At 36.8% G+C, this 24,338-nt stretch overlaps 1 protein-coding gene across 1 annotated transcript; it reads left to right on the plus strand.

Annotated features, from left to right (window-relative positions):
• The first annotated feature begins 2,817 nt into the window (after positions 1–2,817).
• On the plus strand, positions 2,818–22,568 carry LOC149833898 (pyruvate, phosphate dikinase, chloroplastic-like). Its single transcript, XM_090009890.1, has 19 exons — positions 2,818–2,874; positions 3,482–3,715; positions 4,410–4,547; positions 4,744–4,906; positions 6,151–6,386; positions 8,112–8,240; positions 9,863–10,042; positions 10,812–10,949; positions 11,481–11,645; positions 15,205–15,366; positions 15,755–15,844; positions 17,102–17,240; positions 17,596–17,773; positions 18,844–18,973; positions 19,891–20,019; positions 21,182–21,319; positions 22,046–22,123; positions 22,209–22,300; positions 22,415–22,568. Exons 1-19 carry the CDS (start codon positions 2,863–2,865, stop codon positions 22,455–22,457), a joined length of 2,574 nt encoding a protein of 857 aa, XP_089866016.1. The 5' UTR covers positions 2,818–2,862; the 3' UTR covers positions 22,458–22,568.
• Positions 22,569–24,338: the final 1,770 nt, after the last annotated feature.

Below are 24,338 nucleotides of genomic sequence, written 5' to 3' on the forward strand. Positions count from 1 at the left end.
GTTTTACTGCTGTCCTGCCCGTCTGATGTTGGCATCAGATAGGAACAGCAGCGACCCGTGGATACTGAAGTCCACGCAATCAAACGCCCCTTGTCCAGCCTTTACAATCTTAACACTTGGCAGGAACACTACTTGGACCAGTAGAACCATATTATCTTAAGCAAAGGGTCTGGTCATTTCCCTAACTTGGCCCAGAAAAAGAGAAAGAACACTAAATAGCAAATCAATAAAACCTGGATCCAATCTCACTCCTTTGATCCTCTCCCCGTGGTCAATACCGAAGTTCGAATCCTATTGGACAATCGGGTCTACTAAGAATGGGTTCGGTTCTGGGTCCGTTTCACGTCAAACCCGATCTGTTATAGCAGCCAACTCTTTTAAAAGGCCCGACCCGCGCAGCCACTCCCGCGCGACGGGAACGCGTTTGCGGACAAAGGGGAGGAGGAAGAAATTTTTTTCGGTTACTTCCTCTCGATTCTCCCTCGCAGCAATGGAGAATCCACAGAGTAAGCGAGATCTCAAAAACCCAATTCTTCTCTCGATATTGTTCATTCGTGATTCGGCTGAATCGTATACTCCTTTTGCGATCGCTAAACAAAATGCATGAATCGAGAAAAAAAGCAAAAAGAAAGAAGGAAGGACTAGGATTTTGTTTGGAATAACAGTTGGTTTCTTTCTCTCAACGATTTCTCATTCATGCTTGGCAAATTGAGGTTTCGGTTGGGTGAATAATTCACTAATTTTCGTGGTTTTACTTTTTAATTTCGGTTTTCCCAGGTTGTTTTTTTCTTCTTTGAAGAAGTATGTTTTGAGGCTACTTAATCGGTTTGATTTACTACTTAATGTCGTCCATTGAATCGTGGACAGTCGTGGAACCTGAAACGAGAAATCGATGGTAGTTATTTAGATACATGGATGGGTATGAAGAGTTCTAAGACCACTGTTTGGGATCCGGAGATGGGAGGGGAGATGGTATTTAATGAGGGTGTAATTAATACCACCTACCGCCACAGGTGCTTGGGAACCCTGTTTTGGGAGATGAGAAAGGTGTTGAGAGAGGAGATGGGTCATTTTCAACATCATCATCAAAAGGATGTTGTTGACAACTCCAGCATCATCTCCCATTTTCATCTCCACTCCCATCACCCCTCTCATCTCCTCTCCAACACCAGCTTTCAAACAGCAATATGATCCTGTTTTCAACGGTTGCGAAGTACACTTAGTAACACCTACATTACCCAATTGCTTTCTCATACAAGTCCCACTGTCATTAACGTCCAGTATCTGCATTGATGAACATTAGCGGCCACCTTTAAATGGGCACTCAAAATTGGCTTAACAACTACGGCTTGAACACTACGCCGAAGGATTTAAGTAAGAAGCCACCTCACATCTTAGGCAGGTCTTTGCGTTGGCAAACTCTATTAGAGAGGAACTTTGTGTGAACTTTCATAAGGGTGACATAGTTGACAATACAAAAGAATCCTTCTTGTTGATCTTTGTAATTATATCAAGTCATTAGCGTGTACCTGAGACTCTGACAAAAGATGCAACAACTGATTGTTTTCAAGTTGGGAAATGGGAAGAAGCTTGTAACGAGAAGAAATAGTTTCTCAAAAAAAAGTTTCTTTGTTTGGATACCCTAGAAAAGGAAAAAAAATTGTAAGGCCTTGTGGATTTGCCTACCTTTATGGACTGCCTTCTGCTTCCCACGTAGCTTTCAGGTGCTCCCTGTTCAAATTTGACAAGCTAGATGCTTTTGATCTGATGCGTCTGATTGGTATAGTTGATATGATGCTTCTTATCTCAGTAATTGACTAGGGTTTGTTTAGGGACTACGTTTTATGTATATAAAATCTCGATCACTTTATGGAAATAGCAACTATAATGCGCACTTTCCTTATTTTTGAAATTTCTTAGTCAAGGATCTGTTTCGCTGGAAAAAGAAAAAGCTATGTTTAGCAAACAAAGTTGTGCAATTTGAAGCTATCATTGACAATGCAGGGAAAAGGACTAATTTTTTAATATAATCAGTGCCATATTTTCCATTATTTTGGTCACTTTGTTGAAGAATCATGGAGGAATTTATAGTTCAATTGATTCTTGACTTTTTCCAATATTTCACATGCATTGAATTTTGGTCATCCAAAGAGATGGAGAATTCATTGATGCAAGTTGTATGATCTGTAAAAGAAAAGGAAGAGTGATTGGGATGTTGAAGCTTAAATGGAGTATGTTCAATAATGTACAATGATTTTTGAAGGATTAAAAGGAGGTTATGCTATGAGTGCAGCACTCAACTAGCTTGAAATGAAAACCAAAATATGTGCATGCTCTCTCTCTCTCTCTCTCTCTCTCTCTCTTGCTTTCTTTATGATGGCAACTGGTCACCATTTGGACGATGATGCTAAATAGGCTCCTCTGTATTGGAACTAGGACAATATGACTTCAGCATTAAAGAGCAGTTTTACACAATCAGCATCAGAAGTCTATGAAAATCAGTTGTTAAAGGACACACTTCCAAATGGACTTGGCATTAACGAAGTGAAACAACTCAGTGGACATAATTCTGAGCAACGCTCCAATGCAGCTCCAACCCATAGTATATCCACACAGGCAACACTTCATCACATTCAGAAAGGCTGTTTGGACTCAACACAAGGAAAGTCATTGTCGAGGAATGGCCAGACTTCTGGGACCCTCCATGTTGTTGCTATCCAAGCTCAAAAGACGAAGGTATGGCCTTTGGAATTCTTTTTCTAGGATTATTATTCATATTTGAAACATATAATGCAACTTCTTCTCTTTTACATCCAGAGAGTATTCACCTTTGGTAAAGGAAGGAGTGAAGGCAACAAGGGCATGAAGTCTTTGGTGAGCTTGCTTGCTTTTCTTTTTCTCACTTTTTTAGAATAACATTTAAAAAGGCTTAATTTCATCCCTACATGAATTTCTGAAAATGAAAGGGGGTTCATAAAAATTCAAGATCTAATGAACCGAATAATTCAAATGAATTTCCAAATTAACCAGTCTTTGATTCTTGAATGCCCAATTGATCAATTAATTCCCTACAATTCCCTCAAATTTTCTTTGGTAAATAGAAATTTCATTAAGAAATAACCCTTATGTAACCTTTTTGTTCACATGTCTTGTGGAAGAAGGTCTTGTTTCCAATCCTGGGTAAATCAGTTTTAAGACATTGCAATTGTTACTAGGTTTAAAAGGTTTAAAAAAATAGCAGCTCTTTATTACTTATGAGATAAGTTCGACAAAAATGGTTTGTAAGTTATTCTACTTACAGAGTGCATGTCCTTTTGCATTGTATGCTTTTTGTATTTTGTACACACCTATTCTTGTGCACATGGTTGAATTTAAATGTGTAGATAATTATAATTTATGGAGATATTTTTTGTTTTTCTTGCTTTTCACTATTTGAAAATTGAAACTTATTGGATTCCATGGATTTTCATTTGTTCCCTAGTTGGGAGGAAAAGGAGCAAATCTTGCTGAAATGGCAAGTATAGGTTTATCGGTTCCACCAGGATTAACAATTTCAACTGAGGCTTGTCAAGAATACCAGGAAAATGGTAAGAAACTTCCAGAAGGCTTATTGGATGAAATATTGGAGGGCCTGCAAATAGTTGAAAAGGATATGGGTGCTTTCCTTGGTGATCCTTCGAAGCCATTACTGGTGTCAGTTCGTTCGGGTGCTGCGGTAAGGACAGATCAGTTCTAACATGAAACCTGTCAAACCATAAAACTTGTGTTTTGTAAAAACCTTTTGTTGTTTAAAGCATGCATCCCATTTATTGAAGGTGATTTCCATGTGTGGAAATTCCAGTCCCCATGTTTGTCTAAGCTTGCTTCCAAGGACTCGTGCGGTGGGCTTTGGGAGTGAGCTTTTTCAAGGATATGTAGAAGCTTTTTGGTAACTGTCGTCCAGATCTAGCACCTATGCAATTGATTGGACGAGTCATCAGTTGTAAAGGCGATATCGAATCACATTATTATGACGAGTAACTGCATGTACAAAGTGCCCATGTGCTTGCATGAGCCTGTCATTTGATGTAAATACCTATGATCCGAATTTTAATGGAACTTGCATATCCAGTTGAAAAATGATCCAAAATACAAGGTGATAAGTCTGTCTGATTTTGAAAATTGGATGCATATAGGCTTATCAAGGGACATGACCAGCATCTCATGAGTTCATTTGAGTTTTTTTTTTTTTTTTTGAAATAATGATGTAGCATGAGTTGCAAAAATGATATATCACATTATTCCATTTAATTAGTGGAGTTGCAACTTTTTAAATGTGGTAAATGTTGTATGCATGTCAATAATCATGGATCTTTTAAGTATCTTTATGATCCAATTTTAAGTTTGTTCTTCCTATTCCTTGTATTTAGATCTCCATGCCTGGTATGATGGACACAGTGCTGAATCTTGGCCTTAATGATGAAGTTGTCAGTGGATTGGCTGTGAAAAGTGGTGAACGCTTTGCATATGATTCATACAGACGTTTTGTGGACATGTTCGGCAATGTGGTATGCTGACTTGAAGTTTTTTTTTATGAAAGATTTGGTGCTTCTGTGTGCACAGACAGGTCATTGGCAGTTGACACGCTCATACACTTACAATTTATAAATGTCCTTCACTTATTTATGATTATCCATACTTTTGCATTTTTCATGCATGCTTAAAATTGAATATCTAAAGTTGTTTCGGTGTTTTCTGCTGAAGGTAATGGGGATTCCTCACTCCTTGTTTGAGGTGGAATTACAAGAGCTGAAATCTGCAAAAGGTGTGAGCCATGATACTGATTTGACAGCCAGTGATCTTAAAGAGTTGGTTTCAAGGTATAAAAAGGTGTATCTTGATGCTAAGGGTGAAGAGTTCCCATCAGGTACATGTGCACTTCTTGGAAACTATTTTTGCTATTAGTTTGTTGTGTTACTTTTTGCCTGCTAGTACAACTTCTTCAGGGAATAATGATAGGCTCCTGTAATCTGCGGGATCTGTGACTGTGTTGATTGCTTTATGACTTGAGTTGCTAGTCAACTTAAACAACTAGGTTTCAGAAAACTGAGACTTAGCTCACGGCTCATCTAGGACAATAATTTGATTCTTTTTGTTCACTGAGTTTACATGTATCAAACAACAATTTACCAAAACTTCTTATCCTCAGTACTCACTCACTTGATGCTTGACGAAGAAATAATTATTTCCAACATGTGATAGCTAATTGAACCATCTCTTAGTTTTTCTCAGGGCAATAATCTTGACTCTTAGAAGGAAGGGCCTTAATTAAGCAAAACAGTTAGATTTTTTTTTTTTGATAAATTATTTCTTTCATGGATGATATGGTCCGTTTCAAGGTAAACAAAGGCAGGAGGAATGAACAAGGAAAGAATTGGTGATAGAATGTCAAAAACAGGGAGCAAAGAAGGATAATGAAGGCATGAAAGAAGATGGTGCTGGTAGATGGCAAAATGAGTGGAACATGGCAAGAAAATGAGAGAAATGTGGAAAATGTGGCAGCAGTCAAGTGCTGGATTGCCTGTGATAGGCCAATGTGTAATTTTATGATCTAATGTTCTGATATTATAAAAGAAATCCAGTGTAGATGACTTCTATCTATGTAAGGAGAGAGAAAAAGGGTGCCATAATTCATCAGGCTTCATTTATGTGCTATAGTATATACTGTTTCTAGACTGGATATACTTGATGTGTAACTACTGTGTATTTAATGATTAAAAGAAGTATTCTACCTAACACTCATCTGATCCCCGGAATTCATGGGACTGGCTTAAGGCCTTATGACCATCTCTAATGGACACACTGTTGGTGATTTCTTAACTTGGATACGTATTTTAACTTGTAAGCAGTGGAGGCTTGTAGAAGTACCTAAATTGCATACTTGTTCAACCATGTCCTTTTATTTTGATATCACATGTATAAGTCTGAACATAACTTCATGAATTTCATAAGGTAATGAAAATGCACATTAGATAGTGAATCATATGTGCATTTGAGTAAAAAAATCTTTCTATTTAAGTGCCAAGCATCACTTTTCATATGTACTGTAGGCTGGCTTGGTCTATTTGTGGATAATAGTTTTTTTTTATTTTGTATGTTTTTAATTTGCAGATCCAAGAAGACAACTATATTTGGCTGTTTTAGCTGTTTTTAATTCATGGGATTGCCCTAGAGCAGCTAAATACAGGAGCATCAACCAGATAACTGGGTTGAAAGGGACTGCCGTTAATGTGCAATGCATGGTGTTTGGTAACATGGGAAATACTTCTGGCACTGGTGTACTATTCACAAGAAACCCTAGCACTGGGGAAAAAAAGCTCTATGGGGAGTTTCTAACTAATGCACAGGTTTGTTCAATTGCTTTCTTCTTTGTTTCCTTTTTTTTTTCTTTTTTGCCACCTGGCGGTGCTGACTGTTTCTTCTTTTTCTTTGCTTTATGATAATGTTTCACTTCCAAATGACTATGAATTTTCCGTATGAGGTTTCCACATTTCTGGCTATCTAAGGATGTTGCAAATTTTTCCATAGATATCTCCTCTTTGCAAGCAAAATTATGTTATCCTTTAGGTCCTCCATGTGCATTCAATATCATTTGAAAGACATGGATATAGAAAATGTGAGAATGCAGATTTGGTGGTTGTGAATTCCATTGAATTGATGATTTTCATGGGAAGTAAAAATTCTGTTTCTCTTCAAGAGCTAGGAGGATGAGTACAACTGATGAGGATATAGGCCACAATGTATGCCATTTTTAGTTGAAACTGTCGAGATAGGCCATGATATATGTCATTTTCAGTTGCTTATTTTGTTTTTATGAGTACTTGGGAGGATCTTGTTCTTGGGTGACCTCAGACCTCTGTGACAAACATTGCGTTCTTTTTGAAATATTGTGAAAAAGTGATATTTTTGTGAAAGTTAAACATGATGTTAAAGACATGATATATTGAAAAGGGTGTGCTTTTTCTGTTAAAATGTATGTCATGAAAAAATTAATATTTATATTTTTATTGGTCATTTTTCAGGTAAAACTTTTTTTTTAATCTAGTTTCAAAATTTTAGCTTTTTTTTCTTATAAATTTGATTAGAATTTTCCTAATAAAAAGATAATAAAATTGGAAACTTCAAATTTCCCAGTAATATACATGACCAATGGAATGCCTTGTTCCTTTTATCACTATATGTTGTAGCTATGTAACACGGATTCTTCTAACAGGGCACCACACCCGCGTCACACCGGCACTCAGGTGGGTGTGACACTTGGACACAACTTCCTTTGTGTTAGGTGAAGTCAACCACACTGAGGTCCATTTCTATCCAAAAGTAGATTCAGTTAACCCTAATCAGGTCTATTTTTATCTATATTATATATATATATATATATATACCTTCCCCGCACCCAAGTTTTTTTAAAGTGCCGCATCCGCATCCGCATCCGCATCCGCACCCGTACCCGTACCCGCAGCCACATCCGCATCCGCACCTATGTGACAGCTTTGTAGTTGGCACTAAAAGGTGGAAATCATTGAGGTTTTGGGGAAGGGAGTAAGAGAGATGATGTTCATATTCCTGATGGGCATTGCTTTATTCTTCAATTGCTGCACCAATGGCAGCATAACTTTGTGTTACTTGGTGAGCAGGAGAGTGAGGGGACTTTCCTAGTCATTTAACTGGGCATCCTTTGGTTTTATGATGCTCGTTCATAGCAGGAGGATTGGTCTTTCATAGTCTCTCAAATTTGTAGCAAGAATCAAGCCTTCGGTGGATAATCAACCTAACCTAGATGGTGTTTCTTGTGGTAGTCTAGTCATGCAATTAGGGGCACTTTTATCCCTTACCTGCTTAATTCTTTTATTGTCTTAACTCTCTGCTGATCTCTTTTAATAACAACAGAAATATGTTTAAATAAATCCAGACATTAGAAAGACTGAATGTAATGGTTTACACTTTACATTGCATGGTTCTTTTCTTTTTGATAGTTGTATGGAAGCTATATTTTACCTCACAATGCTTTGACAAATTAAATGAAATAGTTACTACTGGTCTCTAATGATTTTAATGGTTCATTTAAGCAGGGAGAGGATGTGGTGGCTGGAATTAGAACCCCAGAGGATATTGATACAATGAAACAACATATGCCTGAAGCATACAATGAACTTGTGGAAAATTGTAAAATTTTGGAAAGACATTATAGAGACATGATGGTAAGGGGTTTCTTCTTTGAATGAAGGAAATGCCTTGTTTTCCATTTTTTCATGCCTTTGCCTTTTTTTAGCACTACTGAAAATTTGTTGTCCTTGTAGAATTTCTGTTTGATGGATCACAAAATCACCAATTGCTTTCAACTTTCAAGAGATAGTTAAATACTATATGAATATTGATTTAGGGCATGTGCTTTCTAGAGGTTGGCATCACGTCTGCCACTTCAATGAATTCTTTCATGTAGCCTGATCATCAATAGAGAAAATTAATTAATTGGACTTTGAAAGCATTTGGTGATTGTACATGTAAAGTTTGAAGTGTTTGTGCAGGTTATTTTGTGACCAAGTGCCAAATAGAAGTTCATAGTGCATGAGCCTGCTCTTGATACCCTTCTTTTATATTCAATCCCATTCTTATTAATCCTATTATCTTGTCCCTCATGGCCTTTATATTTATCTTGTGGGAGCATTTGCATTTTGTGGAAGCCTATTCATGAAACCCAAGTCTGACCTCTTACCATCACCATTTGCAGTGCCCCCTCTCCTCCCCAATTTTGAGAGAAAAAAGCCTATTATGTTTTTGTCATACTTCCATACCATTATTAGGTAAATAAATGCAGAGACTGGATGAATTACATGAGCAAAGCTCACATAGCTGAGGAGAATCCTCTTGGCCGAACATTGATATGAGTATTGGTGCTGAACACATGTATGCACTGTAATGTGAAGCCTTCGGAAAATAGATATGTGATCATACAGACACACACACACACATTAGTTAGAAGACATAAAGTTGAGAGCTGAAAGATAAGAAACAAAACATTTTATCGAGGTTGAAAAAGAGGTATATTAAAGAAAAAAGCCTAAAGTTTTTATATCTTGATTAAGAAGGTGCTGGGATTTTTAAGCAAACCCTAGGTTTTTGCTAGTTTAAGGAAAAAAACAATATCTGTGTACTGGAGATTCCTTTGAGATTTCAAAAAATTTCCAGTGAAAAATGAAGCTTGCAGAAGTTGGGGGTGTTGAGAGCCTTGCAACACTGAGTGCCTTACAATTTACTGTTCTTAATATGGAAGAGGGAAAAAAATTATATCTCAAGGGTTGGACGCTTCCTTCTAACCTGAAAGAAGTGTCTATATGCATGTCCATTGTGTTGAGCAGTGTCTGACACTTGATGTTCAAAAAGTTGCATATCTCAGCCATGTCAACACTGAGTACCTTACGATTTACTGTTTTTAGTATGGAAGAGGGGAAAAAATTATAGCTCAAGGGTTCTTCTTTCCAACCTGAAAGAAGTGTACACGCTTTTTTCTTGGCATGTTAGGCAGTCAACATGCATGTCGATTCTGTCCATTGAACTTTGATGTTCAAAAAGGTGCATATCTCAGTCATGCCAAGTGGTGTTGGTGTTGGTCGGTATTCAGCTATATCCAACATCAACACTGTAGATTCCCCCTGAAGTGTCCACACGAAGCAAGCAGTAAAATGGTACATGCTGTGCATGATAATCAATTCTTTATAATATCTACATCTGCATCTACTTTTTCTTGGCCTTTTAAAATTTAAAGTATGCTGGCATTTTAGTATGGATATATAATAACAGATATTTTCCTCCTTATTTGCAGGATATAGAATTTACTGTACAAGAGAATAGGTTATCGATGCTGCAATGCAGGACTGGGAAGCGCACTGGGAAAAGTGCAGTAAAAATTGCAGTGGATATGGTGAAAGAAGGACTTGTTGATAAACGATCAGCCATCAAAATGGTGGAATCTGGTCACCTTGACCAACTTCTTCATCCACAGGTAGATCCTACAACATTTGCTAAGAGAAGGGCCAGTCTTCCTGAATAACTTGCGGTCTCTTTGTCTTTTCTTTGCTTCTTTCTATCTCCTCTAAGCTCGCATCTTTTGTACTGAGGATATCATTCTAGGACTTCTATCTTGATCTTGAACCTACTCTCAATAACGTGATCATATAAACTACAGCTTCACTGTTTTGGATGCCATGTCATATACTAATTGCCATTGCAGGCATTCCAGGCATGGCATGGCTTACTGATGAATCCAGCACATGATCTTGATTTCATGTGCTTCTATATTATTGACATTTGTCATAAATTTTGGATTGGGATTCAGTTGGTTGGATTATTTTTGATGATTGAGAATTCATTCTGAAACACCCTTGTTATTTGATACTTGAGTTGAATTTTTCTGTTAGGCAATTTATTAAAGTAGCTGTGATGCAGTATATTCTAATATAAAAAATCAATACCTTCCAGGTTTTGGATTGTAATGTTCTTTGGTTTGAAGAATAAGTACTGTAAACTTTCTGGAAAAACTGAAATTTTATTGATTCTTTTTGTTGCAAACCTTCTTAGTTGATATTTTCTAGCTTCTTTCTTTTATGCACATGCAACTTCTTGTCATATGCAGAGTGACTGTTTTACTCTTGTTCTCATGTGATTACTTTAGATGTATGCCTGCCGGTGTCCATATCCTCCTGTTTGTATGTGTGCTGAAGACTGGACTTTAACTGGGTCTCATTACTTGGTCTTTGCATCATTTTTATCAGTTTGAGGACCCAACAGTATACAAAGATAAAGTGCTCGCGACTGGCTTGCCTGCTTCTCCAGGTGCTGCTGTGGGTCAGATTGTTTTTAATGCAGATGATGCTGAGGCATGGCATGCACAAGGAAAGGCGGTCATTTTGGTATTTCCTAATATACTTATTGACTTTTTAACTAAATTCTCCAGTAATTTCATTAATTCATCACTCTGTTAATTTATTAATTATGTTATTTAATTGACTTAATTAAAATTTTATTGCATAAGGGAGCAGTTTCCTGTACTAAAGAGCTGAAGATTTTAATTTCATATTAGGCTGATATTGTACAAAATGTTTTATTAGAACATAAACATACATGTGCATGAGCAAGCCCAATCTGCATTTGCTGTATTTAGTGGTTTTCTCTTTGCATTGACATGGAGAATACAAATAATGCTATTTTTCATCTTTATGATAATTCAGTATGTTGTTTGGGTTTGCAAATTTATTGTGAGATGGACTTAATTTTGGTCATCATAACAGGCACTTCATGGAAGCATCTATCTTTGAGAAGGATAGTTAATACTTGCTTATAAATATGTCCTTGCAATCTAATGGCAATTCTTTTGCTTTATGCTGACCAAATGCATTACTAGGGTTATGATTTAAAGTGACTGTAGATTGTGTATGATGAAGGTAAGGATGGATACTAGCCCAGAGGATGTTGGTGGTGTGCATGCTGCTACAGGAATACTGACAGCAAGAGGTGGCATGACATCACATGCAGCTGTTGTTGCTCGAGGCTGGGGAAAGTGTTGTGTTTGTGGATGCTCAGATGTTCATGTGAATGATGTTGACAAGGTATGAAAACTCTATGTTTCAGTATAGCATATGTAAACGTGTAGTTATTGAAAATGCTTGTGATATCTTTATCAATATAAAAATGAAACAACTTTGGGAGTAACAAGATTTTTCCTTTCTGGGATTGAATTTAGCCCAATATATTTCAGCATGATACTTGGAAACATGTAGATATATGTGTTTACAGTATCTATATAAATATATAAAGAAACAAATTTAGGAAACAAAGATATTTTCTTCTTTGGGCAGTAAAAGCACAGACACTTACTGGTCTTGGATAATCTACGGGCTGGTGGTAGCTTTCGTGGATATCTTATATCTGTCAAAGTTGAGCTGTATTTTCAATGTTAAGATTATACCTTTAAGGATTTTGAAGTTGCTTCTGGGCTTGGCTGAAGTTGCAATACATTCATCCAGTTTGATTGAGTGCATTAATTTCAAAATTTGACTGGTTGAATAAGTGAATCTTGAATCTTCAAAGACTTGCTCAAGTCCTTACAAGGCTCTCTTTGAGATTCACCTGAAGATTAGAGATTGATTTTAACCAGAAGTTCATAAGTGGGAAGACTGCTTTCCGCACCATAAAAGAGTGCAGTTTTCAGCATCTTTTCTTCTATTTCCAAGTTAACTATTCAGATAAATTTTGACGGAGGAATTTACCTTTAGTTCTCTGCTTGAATTATATTTATGATGATGCTTACAAAAAACAAGAAAATGTTTCTTTAGAAAGAAAATGGTTGGAACTTCGGTTCTGTTCCTCTTCAATTTGGACACTTCTCTTAGTAGGTTCTGTTTGGCTAATAGTTAAAAGTGGTTTCTCATGACTTGTGAATACTATTAAAACAATCGGAGTGAACGTCTATCAATGGATCAAAATGTAAACATCTGCTTGATGGAATCATGTTTCACATGGTTGCCTCTTCACCCAAGTCCTTCACAAGTCAACCATAAAATTGTTACTCAGCAACCTTTCGGACTTTGACATTCAACTTAGGACCTTCCAAAATGGAGTCAGACTTTGAGACTCTGGTTAAGAAGGTGATCTAATTTTCATTATGGGCCATTTGAACTGTAGTATTATCATTATAACTTCATTGTAAATGTCATTCTTTTGGAATAACCTATCTGGTGGCTATTTAATGAAAGTTAAACTAGAGAGTTGCATCAGGGACTGCAGTTTCTTTGTTGTTTGGCTCCAATCCATCAGAAGGGAGCATGATGTATATGACTTTAAGAACAAGGAACTGTTCATTATGGCTGAAAGTATTCAATGCACAGGATTTCCAGCCAGTTCATGATTCAAAAAATTATATTTCTCTGAATGAGCTCAAAAGATTTCAAGAACTCCATTTAATATACTATAAGAATGGAACTGGATTAGACTTGACAGATTGCATGTGTCAGGTTCCACCTGAACCAGGTTCTATTTTATGGGACACAGAAGTAAAAATTGTGATGTCATAAATCAGAAAATTTCTCCATCCAACTTATCAGATCATGCTGCTCTAAGTTGGTAATTTGATTTAACCTGACCTGACACAGCGCATGCATGTGATTGTGTTGCTGCTGCACTGAACAGAGTTCCTGTGAGCTGAAAAAGTGGACACATGAAGTGCACCTTTTATATTTCAACAAAGAAACATGTTAGTATAATAGATAGATTGGATTCTAGTTGTACAACACATACTCACATGTAGATGATGACATCATGGTCCTGTCATGGTCTGAATTTGCACCCAGGGGGCGTTTGTTAGGTCATATTGGGGTTGAGATACTGTCCGTTTTATACCCCGATTACTCAGTACTGTGGTTACATGGTTACATATTTGTTGAGTAGCCTTTTGGTGAAATTTCAAAGGTCCCCTATTCTAAAATGGATAACTTAAAAAAATAAATCAGCACTTTTTTTATTCCAAATTTTGATATATTATTTCCCTTAGTTGTTGAAGTTGCCAAAGCAAATTAGGATGATTTACCAAGGATTATCATGGTATAGAGATCATTAATCCACTTTATTGCTGTTATATGCTCTATAAAAGCTTCAATTAGGGTATACATTTATTTTGTTTCTACTCCAAACAACAACTTTCTTAAGGGCTCATTGCAGGATCATGAAGGCTAAGCTCATTTGAAAAGTATTATCTTTGATCATTATTGTGATAAGCACCATACCAGCATCACATTCCTTCTTTCAATATTTATGCAGCTATCAAGATTCTCTTCTTATTGAATTTTAGTTACCCTTCTTGGTCATTGTCAGTTTGAAGGAACAGCCTTATGATGGGTATGTAGTTGGAGCAGCCTTATTGCAGCAACAATTTCAAGTTTATCATTTACACTTGGTGACCTGTGGCACAATATATATATATATATATATATATATATATATATATATATATATATATATATATATATATATATATATATATATATATATATATATATATATAAAATCAGGCCTCACATTCAATATTATGTTATTGTATCAGGTGTCTTGTATTTTACAGAGATTTCCTTTTCTTGTGTTTGGTTGGCTCAATCTATGTAGTAAAAATGCTAGGCACCAGGCCCCTTAAATGCCTAGTGAGTGCCTAGGCTGGATTAATCGGTGGACTAAAGACCCAAAAATTTTCTTTTTAGGAAATTTGATGCTTTTTGAAATCACAATGAATCTATTATATATATATATATATATATATATATATATATATATATAGAGAGAGAGAGAGAGAGAGAGAGAGAGGAGTAGGTCCTAAGCAATCTTATCTCCTAAACCATCATGAATGGCTTCAACAAATTTTTGGGCATTTGGTTAATCTAAACTTACAGATTTATTTTCTATGGCTTAGCAGAAAGAATGTACTCAATTAGAACTTTTTTATGTTAAGATATGTTTTTAGAGTGCTAAAAATCAACAGCTCATATTGCACTATAGCTTGATGAAATAAACGAAAATTGTTCTCATTAAATTGATTTGATCTAAAGAATGGTAGTAAATAATCAGTGATAAACATGTCCACAGGTTTCAATTGAGCAAAAAATGCCTGCAACTTTGTTTTCTAGAAGTGTTTAGGATGTTTAAACTTACATATGTATGTATACATAGACCGATAATTCCCGCAGAGACTAGTTGCTGGTCACTGAGTAGTCAGGACTAGTCGATCAACTAGGATAGGTGAAAGGCTTGCGCCTAGCCCGAGTGGGTGCCTGGTCCCACTTCTGACTACCAAGGGTTCAATATAATCATCACTTTCACTTTACATAATGATCAACATCAGGTTCTCTCAAACTGCAACATTGAATGGGACAGTTACCTTCTTTCATCACCAGTTTCCTTTGTCACACATTTCCATCCTCTTTTCATTTGTTATGATGACTTTCCTATGTTATTCGGACATGTTATTCATTAGTCCTTGTTGACTTATTTGTTCTATCATTGTTCCGAAGCTCTTTTGTCTATTTTTGTATGCTTCTTCTTCTTCAATTAGCTAATAATATTTGCACCCTAATGATTCACTTGTTAAATACATACAAAATTTACTTTTGCTTACTTTTGCAGGCTGTGGTGATTGGGGAGAAACTACTTCATGAAGGTGATTGGTTATCACTTAATGGTTCTACAGGTGAAGTTATTTTGGGGAAGCAGCAACTATCTCCCCCAGCTCTTAGTGGTGATCTAGAGTTTTTTATGTCCTGGGTGGATGAATTGAGACAGCTGAAGGTATGCTGCAACAATTTGCAATAGTCTCAAATTCTCACATTTATAACTGATTGTCCAAATGAAATTATTAAGTCAAGTGTTGGCAATTCTTTTAGTTGTGTAGGCTGACACTAATATCTTCGGCTTATATCTGTCCCTAATGGCAGATCCAATTGGAGCAATTTTTCATTTAGATAAGTTTTGGTAATTTCAAATTTTGTTTTGGATCAAAATGATTTGTTAACTGCTGGGTGGTATTGAAAATGTCTTCATCATTGCTGAACATTTCTGGTCTCAGGAATGCTTTATTTACATTTTTGGTACTTATTTTGGTGATAATATTTACTAGATGATTATCCAAAGCCCATACTAGTCTACAACCCTTACTAGTGGTAGAAAGCTGTAACAGGTAATGGCAAATGCAGACACACCTGAAGATGCAGTAACTGCCAGAAATAATGGTGCACAAGGCATTGGACTCTGCAGGACAGAGCACATGGTGAGTGAGACCATGAATTGCAGCACCTATGAGTGTTGAACAAGTTTTTTTATTGCAAATTATTGGTGGAAGGAATTTATTATCTGTTTGACATTTAATTCAACTTCAAGAAGGAAAATCTGTGGCTTATTATTAAAATTAATGGGGTAAAAAGAGTCTATTAGTGGGTGAGATGATGTGAGCCCCAACTTCTAGGCTATCCTAGTGGATAAAAGAACAGGGTAGAGTAGAAGACAAGTTGTGACTATATTTCTTGCCCATTGCTTGTTTACTTAGAACTAGGGGTGGCAAAACCTGACCCGACCCACCAACCCGCTTCTTAGGCGGGTTCGGGTTTGGCTTAAACGGATTCGTGTCATAAACGGGTCGACCTGCCTAACCTGTTTATTAAACGGTTCGGGTTCGTGTTAGGGGTATGCCAACCTGGCTGACTCGTTTAATAAACGGGTTAGGCGGGCGGGTCAACTTGTTTACCCAAACCCGACCCGCCAACCCGTTTACTCGACCCAACCCGTTTATTAAACGGGTTAACCGGGTCGTGTCGGGTTACCCGTTTAATAAATGGGTCGGGTTCGTGTTTGCCACAGCCGACCCGTTTAATAAACGGGTCGGGTTCGTGTTGAGGTATGCTGACCCGCCGACACGACCCACCAACCCGACCCGATTGCCACCCCTACTTAGAACTGCCTGCACATCCCTCTCTCCTCATTTTTCCATCTTAAGGCAGTGGTTGATATGACTGCATCTGCATGCATTTGTAGCACTTAATATCCTTATAAGGTTGTCAACAGGTTAGGTGTCCTGATCGGGTATGGCCATACCTAGTATTCTCATTCTGATCGGGGAAGGTGTCCTACACAAACCCAAACATTGGCAGCCCTAGTTATAGGTGGACATATTGTTGGTTATCTAAAAAAAAAAAAGATCTAAATTTTGCGATCACTGTTGGAGACCATTATAGGCTCTCATTCAATAGAAATATGCTGTACACACACCTGTTACCATCCACTTCAACAACTTGTTTGAGATGAGTAGTCCACACAATTTCCTTATCCAACATGAGTTCTTGGAAAGAAAGAGGCAAATGCCTAGCCCTCTTATTGAGAAAACTGAAAGTTGAAGTATACTGGCTTCTGGATCAATACACATGTATGATATATATGTTTATGAATATGTTTTTCGAGCTACCTATCTATTGTCTATGTATGAGATCCAGCAAAATTGTTGTTTCTGATACATATAAAGTTGCTTTTTCAGTTCTTTGCATCTGATGAAAGGATTAAGGCTGTGAGGAAGATGATTATGGCAGTGACTCCTGAGAAGAGGAAGGAAGCACTTGACCTCCTTTTGCCTTACCAACGGTCTGATTTTGAAGGCATTTTCCGTGCAATGGATGGTATGTTCTGCTACCCACCCTGTTTATTTATTTCTTGGGTTACTTAAAAAGCATTTAAATATTTGAACCAAAAGAAATGAATTATGTCATTTTCCCCTTGCATTTATGGTTTTTGTTGTTACTATTTGCCATAACATGATAAAAACTATCCACTAAAAGTGTTGCTCTTCTTTTTTTTGTTCTATAATCAAATATGTCTTGGCAGATATTCTTTAATGCTACCATTCTTCACACTAATGGCTTGTGTCATTTTGCTTGCAGGATCTCTCATGCATAAGCTGATGTGATATCTTTAGGTTTTTTATTTCTTCATATGCTTTAAGATCCTGTTTTCACCAAAATCTATTACTTTCAGGTCTTCCAGTGACAATACGACTATTGGATCCACCATTGCATGAGTTTTTACCAAAAGGCGATATCAATGAGATTGTTGCAGAAGTAGCTTCAGATACAAATGTCACAGAAGAGGAAATTTTGAGCAGAATCGAAAAACTATCAGAAGTCAATCCAATGCTAGGTTTTCGTGGTTGCAGGCAAGTATTGCGCTTTTTTAATATTTAAAGCAAAAGTGGCAGGAACCTACAAATGGAAAAATAGAAAATTTACTATCATCCAAATTGTCGTTGAGTGTCAGAATATCCCTGCTTTGGACTTGTGAGTATGCTGTCTATGGTCATATCAGGATAGTCGAAGCACCCTTCATCAGTGTCTCTCTCTCTCTCTCTCTCTCTCTCTATATATATATATATATATATATATATATATAGAGAGAGAGAGAGAGAGAGAGAGAGTAGCACCAAGACACATGCATATTCAACATTACTAGTGGCAACACTTTCCAAATGCATTTGATCCTTACAAAAGCACATTAACCATGGTGATTTTGACATGCGCCATTGGTTAAATAAAAGGCCATACCAAGGCAACCTGTATTCTGGACTGGAGGGCTGCTCTCAGGACTCAAGCTCCATGTTTCCATGTTGACAGGCTGAGCACTTCACTGTTGCATTGAGCCTTGGTCAAAGATGGTATTAATATTACTGATTAAGGGTATTTGCCTCTTGTATTTATCAGCTTAGTGAAAGGGGGATTTTGTACTCTTGTGCAAATCCTTGGGAAGTTTATTTAATTCTTTTGCATCCTAGAAAAAATCAGTGAGCTTTCCAAATAACAGAGAAGTCCTTAACTGATCAAATAATTGTTTTACCTTAGCTTTCTAACTCTTCCTTTTTCTTTTTTGTTGTTCTTTGCAATTATTATTTCCCATGTAATCATGTGATTCATAATGCTTTTATGGTTTACAGTTCCAACACAATCTCTTATTTGTATACTGCTTTTTTTGTTTGAAAGCCTGTTTGAACTTGTTATTCTTGAACATCAAAACTTTCCAGTCTTCTGTTTGGCCAACTCAAACATCTAAAGTCTTTTTTGGATCAAGATGCCTTTCATTTTGATTTCCTATGGAGCTCATTGAATTGCTTAAGAAGATATTTTCTCTATCTCAATTTCTTATTAACTAATATGTTCCAAAGCATCTATGTAGCGATAACAAATGGGTGGGAATATTATACTAATCTCAATGAAAACAATTCCAATTTCATAGGTTGGGAATTTCGTACCCTGAGTTGACCCAAATGCAAGCACGTGCTATTTTTGAGGCTGCAATTTCTATGAGCAATCAAGGTGTCAAAGTTCTTCCAGAAATAATGGTTCCTCTAGTTGGAACTCCTCAGGTATGATCTATTTGAAGCCACATCTAGTAGCCACCACCACCATCTATACTTCTATGTAAAGCATGATTTTATAGATATAGAGTAGGTTTGAGGGGTAATCCCTCGAAGTTTTATGCTGCCAGGACAGGGACCTATATATGGTAGGCAGAGCCAGCGGGACCAGCTCTCTGATCCTGGGGCTGTTTCTCCGAGTAAAAAAATAAAAAAAAGATATATAGTAGGTTTTCATTTGTGAATGATTAGGGCAGTGAATGCCAAATAGAAAAGCAACATTATGGAGACTGAGGCAACAGGATCTATCACTCTTGATGGAAAGGAAAATCTACTAATGATGCTAGTTCCTTGAATTTGCATTTATTTTACATTTTATGAACCAAAGTCTTTCTTTTTTATTTTTGTGTTGGGTTTTGTGGTGGTAGGTGCAGGGGTGTCAAAGGGGTTAAATGGATGAGTATGCATCATGTTTTTGCTTCTATTATTTTCATCAACTTCATTTTCTACAAGATTGCATTTTTTATCCTATTAAATTTTGAAAGGAGCATTTACTCATTGAAAGTAGTTCCTTGAATTGATATTGCATTTTATGTACAAAAAGAGGGCATTTTGAGTTGGGGGGACACGCCTGGTGGTGGGGGAGGGGTGGGAATGCGCAAATGTGGGTAAATGAATGATTGCATTTCTTATTTGTATGCTTCTCCTTTCAACTCCATTTCTGGAGGATTGCATTTGTCTATTGTATTAAATTTTCGTTGGTCACCTTAAGCAATGATTCTGGACATAGGTAAAGGATCATAAGTTAAAATCAATTTGAAATTACCACAAAGTTGCTTTAAAAAAATTTGGTTGAGTTTGAAAATTTTCCTTTTTTTTTGTGATAGACCTTCTTTTCCTAATTAGTGGATGTTGTTACATGGCAGGAATTAAAGCATCAAGTTGGCTTGATACGTCAGGTTGCTGAAAAGGTGTTTGCAGAGACAAACACTTCCTTAAGTTATAAAGTTGGAACTATGATTGAGATCCCTAGGGCGGCACTTGTTGCGAATGAGGTGAAAATTTAATATCAGTTTTCTCCTTAAGTGATGTTAAAAGAAAAAAGTATTTTCATTACAACTAATATTTCTACTGGTAGGAGGCGAAAATCATTTCTACTAGCATAGAGGTGGGTGAGGGTATAAACTGGTGCCATCTAATATGTGCTCTTCTGTGCTATTTTAAATTCATTTCTTGAGCAAATTCTCAAAAATTGTGATAATCATTCAATTTATTATTATGGCAATACAACCCCCTTCAAATCACAAGCACTACATAAGGATTTTTCTTTTCCAGAGTGGTGCTCTCTCTCTCTCTCTCTCTCTCTCTCTCTCTGTGTGTGTGTGTGTGTGTGTGTGTGTGTGTGTGTGTCTTGTACAAGGGAAATGACTGATAGTGTTTGGTCCATACATGTATGTAATAAGCTCTTGGCCATAACTGTGAGGTAGAGATTGTGTAGAAACAGTCTAAATAAATGAATATACTGAGATCCAGATTTATTTCTATAATGGGATCCAAGTCTCTTTTGTCACGTGATTCTTCTGTTTATCCAGTTCCATACTTATATTTGTCTCCTGTAGCTTTTGATGTGCTCTTGTTTGATATAAACCTGAGTTGAATTTAAGTCAAATCTACTGAGTTCTCTAAGCGTGGGCCCTGGTCAAGTTATAATCTGTTAATCAAACCTTTTTTCATCTGTTGGATGGTTACTATTCACCAAGGATGTTGCAAAAATGAACTCCTTGGTAGCAAATAGTGTCATATGCTTTGTCAGTGACCAACTAAATGACTAAGCACGTTTAGATTTTAAGTTAATCCATTAGTTGCTGTTCTCAACTAGTATCTGAACTGCTGTCTTTTGTGACTATTGATAGAGGGATATGCAAGTGTAAGGTGATGAAACATGTTCAAATTTCATATGGAAAAAGTGGGACTTTCCTCTCAACTTTAAAATCAGCATGCTCTATGTTGATCAATAATATAAATAAAAAAAATGTGTCTATAGTGAAATTAGTTGAAAGAGTAAGGTGAAGCCCAGATTTTGTTAATTTGTTGTTTACAAGAAATCTCTCTCTCTCTCTCTATCTATCTATCTATCTATATATATATATGTGTGTGTGTGTGTGTATAAACCTAGCTTGTTCAACTGCTGGACTGAAAACATGATTTAACTTGCAGATTGCAGAGCATGCAGAGTTCTTCTCATTTGGGACCAACGATCTTACCCAAATGACTTTTGGTTATAGTAGAGATGATGTCGGAAAGTTTCTTCCTATATACATATCCAATGGCCTCCTCCAAAATGATCCTTTTGAAGTAAGTTGTTTAAATCTCCTTTTCCAATTCTTGCTGTTTTTTTCATTTTCTAAATCTCAACGTGCCAGAGTTTTCTCTTGGTTTTGCTGCTTTTGCATTCCTTTATAGGTGGCATGATAAATTGATTATGAGTGTACATATTTATGTGGAGTATATAATTTTGTTCTCTGACAGCAAATTGCTGATGCTTTGTTCTACTATACAACATGTTGGATCAACTGGCTCATCAGCATACGTTGGTCCATGTTCATCAATATAACTCTGACCTCAAGATTAATGAACACAAGTTGGTAGATTTGAAATTTCACAGATTCCTTGTGAACTACAAAGACTTCATTCCAGTGATACACCAGATTCAAGCCATTTAAGCATCTCATTCTAGCATGCAGGCACACACACACACACACACACACACACACACACACACACACACACACACACACAAAGAGTGATGATTGCTGAGAGGCTAGGTGCCTGGACATATGACCTTCAATCCATGACGACTACACACCTGGGTGTGCGCAGGTCCTGCCAGGCAGCTTATCTTTCTACATGGCTTTCCTCATTAGTTGCATAGAGTGGTTTTGTGGATTTTTTTTGCCTATGATTTCACTCGAACTCCAAGCATCTTGGGGCCCGAGTGTGAAGTCAGTCTGTTAGTTCTTTGTGAATTTCTTTCCTCAGGTTCTTTTTTGTAATTCAAAGACTGATTTAACAATTTTTCAGGTGCTTGATCAAAAAGGCGTTGGGGAACTGATAAAAATTGCTATAGAGAGGGGTCGTAGGACTAGGCCTGATTTGAAGGTTAACCATATTTAACATCCTGGACTTTTATGTTGTTGAATGTCTGGACATGTTTTACAAAAGAATTTTTGTTTTCATGAAACAGATTGGTATATGTGGGGAACATGGTGGCGAGCCTTCATCTGTTGCATTCTTTGCAGAGGCGGGATTAGACTATGTATCATGCTCACCATTCCGGTAATCATGATTATACTGGTGGTTTGATTTTTAGATGTATATTTGTTATTAATTCATTAGATGATTCTTTTAGATCCCACTCATGATTGATTTCGGCTTTCACTTTTCTTCCAGGGTTCCAATTGCAAGGCTAGCTGCAGCTCAAGTAGCAATCTAACATTATGTGAATTATAATAAATTCAATGGCCTAGAATAAAGAGACAAAGTGGCTGCAGCTTAATGCTGATGAATATTGTATGAGCATGATTAATTATCAAATTCTGCTTTTATGTACTGCACCCTGAAGCAGAGACTGCATTATCTTGATATACCATCCTTGGTATTGGATGAGCAAACCTCTTTTTTCATAAGAAAATACTGTTGGTTTATAATGGAAAGAGGACATTTTTTATGCAGTGGCACTGCATATGCAGTGTTGCTGCTGCCGCTGACAGCCACCCATCTCAACATTTCTCAAGAGGGAGGCCACACCCATCTCGAGAAATGCCAAGATGGGTGCGTAATGAAACCAACAAAATCTCAAGCGAGTGCCACTAAGGCAACAATGGAATAGAAATACAAAGTGGTCACTTATGAACCAAATACACTCTCACTATGGATACACACTAACAACTCACAAGTAAAATTATGTGTTCTCGTTAACAAAATGCTTAGAAAAGCACAGCTTACACAAAAGGGAAGCTCCCTATTTATAAGCACAAGAGACAGCAAAAGGGGCAGTCTAACTACTGGTTAGACTAACTCCCAGTGGTCATAAAATGACCGTTGGGACTAGCCCAACAACTAGTTGAGCTGTCCCAATAGTCACATGACATAATAAATAAAAAAACAAAAACAAAAAATGAAACGGAAATTAGAAAAGCAGCCCCTAATGGGCTGACCCTTATTACAATAAGAAAATGATTGAAATGCCCCTAATGAGTATTTCAGTTTACATACAAAATATATGTATGTATATATATATTAAGTATAATGTCTTAACACCCTCCCTCAAACTCACAATGCAACAGTTGAGAGTTTGCCAAGGATAAAGTGAAATCCAGGCGATGAAAGCGCTTTGATAAAGAAGTTTGTCAATTGATATTTATATGGTATATATAGCAATATGATGAACCAATATGAGAATTTCGTTGAGGCGTTCTCTACTGAGCGATGCATTGTACTCTATAGGCCCGGGGGCAATGATAAATGGGCAAGGGTTGCTAGGTCGTCGCCCAGAAGCGACGCTTGACACCGGCGCCCGGGTGTGGTGTCAAATAGGCAAGGGTTCCCTCACTTTGTTGGACGGGTGGGGGTAAAGAAGATAGTTCAAGACCATAAAATTAGGTTAGCCACTTGGAACATAGGGTCTTTCACTGGTAAAATGGTAGAGTTAGTAGATGTTATGTGTAGGAGAAAGATGGATATTTTATGTCTATAAGAGACCAAATGGGTAGGTGAGAAAGCAAAAGTGATAGAACCTTGGGGATATAAGATTTGGTATACAGGAATAAATAGGAATATGAATGGAGTAGGGATTGTTATTAGTCATGAGTTTATAGATAATGTAGTTGAGGTCCGTAGGAAGGGTGATAGGATTTTACTTATTAAATTAGTATTAGGTACGGATATTATTAATATTATTAGTGTTTATGCACCTTAAGTAGGTTTAGATGATTTCATTAAGCATCAATTTTGGGAAGATTTAGATGGAGTAGTACAAGAGATATCTTATGGAGAAAAGCTTTTCATCAGCGGTGACCTTAATGGGCATGTAGGAATTAGTAGGGATGAATTTGAGAGTATCCATGGAGGCTATGGTATAGGAGAAAGAAACGAAAGTGGAGAAAGGATTTTAGATTTTGGTTTGTCCTATAATATGATCTAAGCAAACACTTGGTTTAGGAAGAGGGAGTCTCACCTAGTAACATTTAAAAGTGGGGTTAATACGAGTCAGATAGATTTTTTCCTACTTAGAAAGAGAGATAAGGGTTGTTGCATCGATTATAAGGTTATACCGGGAGAAAATGTAGCTACACAACATAGAGTCTTAATTTTA

The sequence above is a fragment of the Nuphar pumila genome, chromosome 6, assembly GCF_984573655.1.
Source record: "Nuphar pumila chromosome 6, dmNupPumi1.hap1.1, whole genome shotgun sequence".
NCBI lineage: Eukaryota > Viridiplantae > Streptophyta > Magnoliopsida > Nymphaeales > Nymphaeaceae > Nuphar > Nuphar pumila.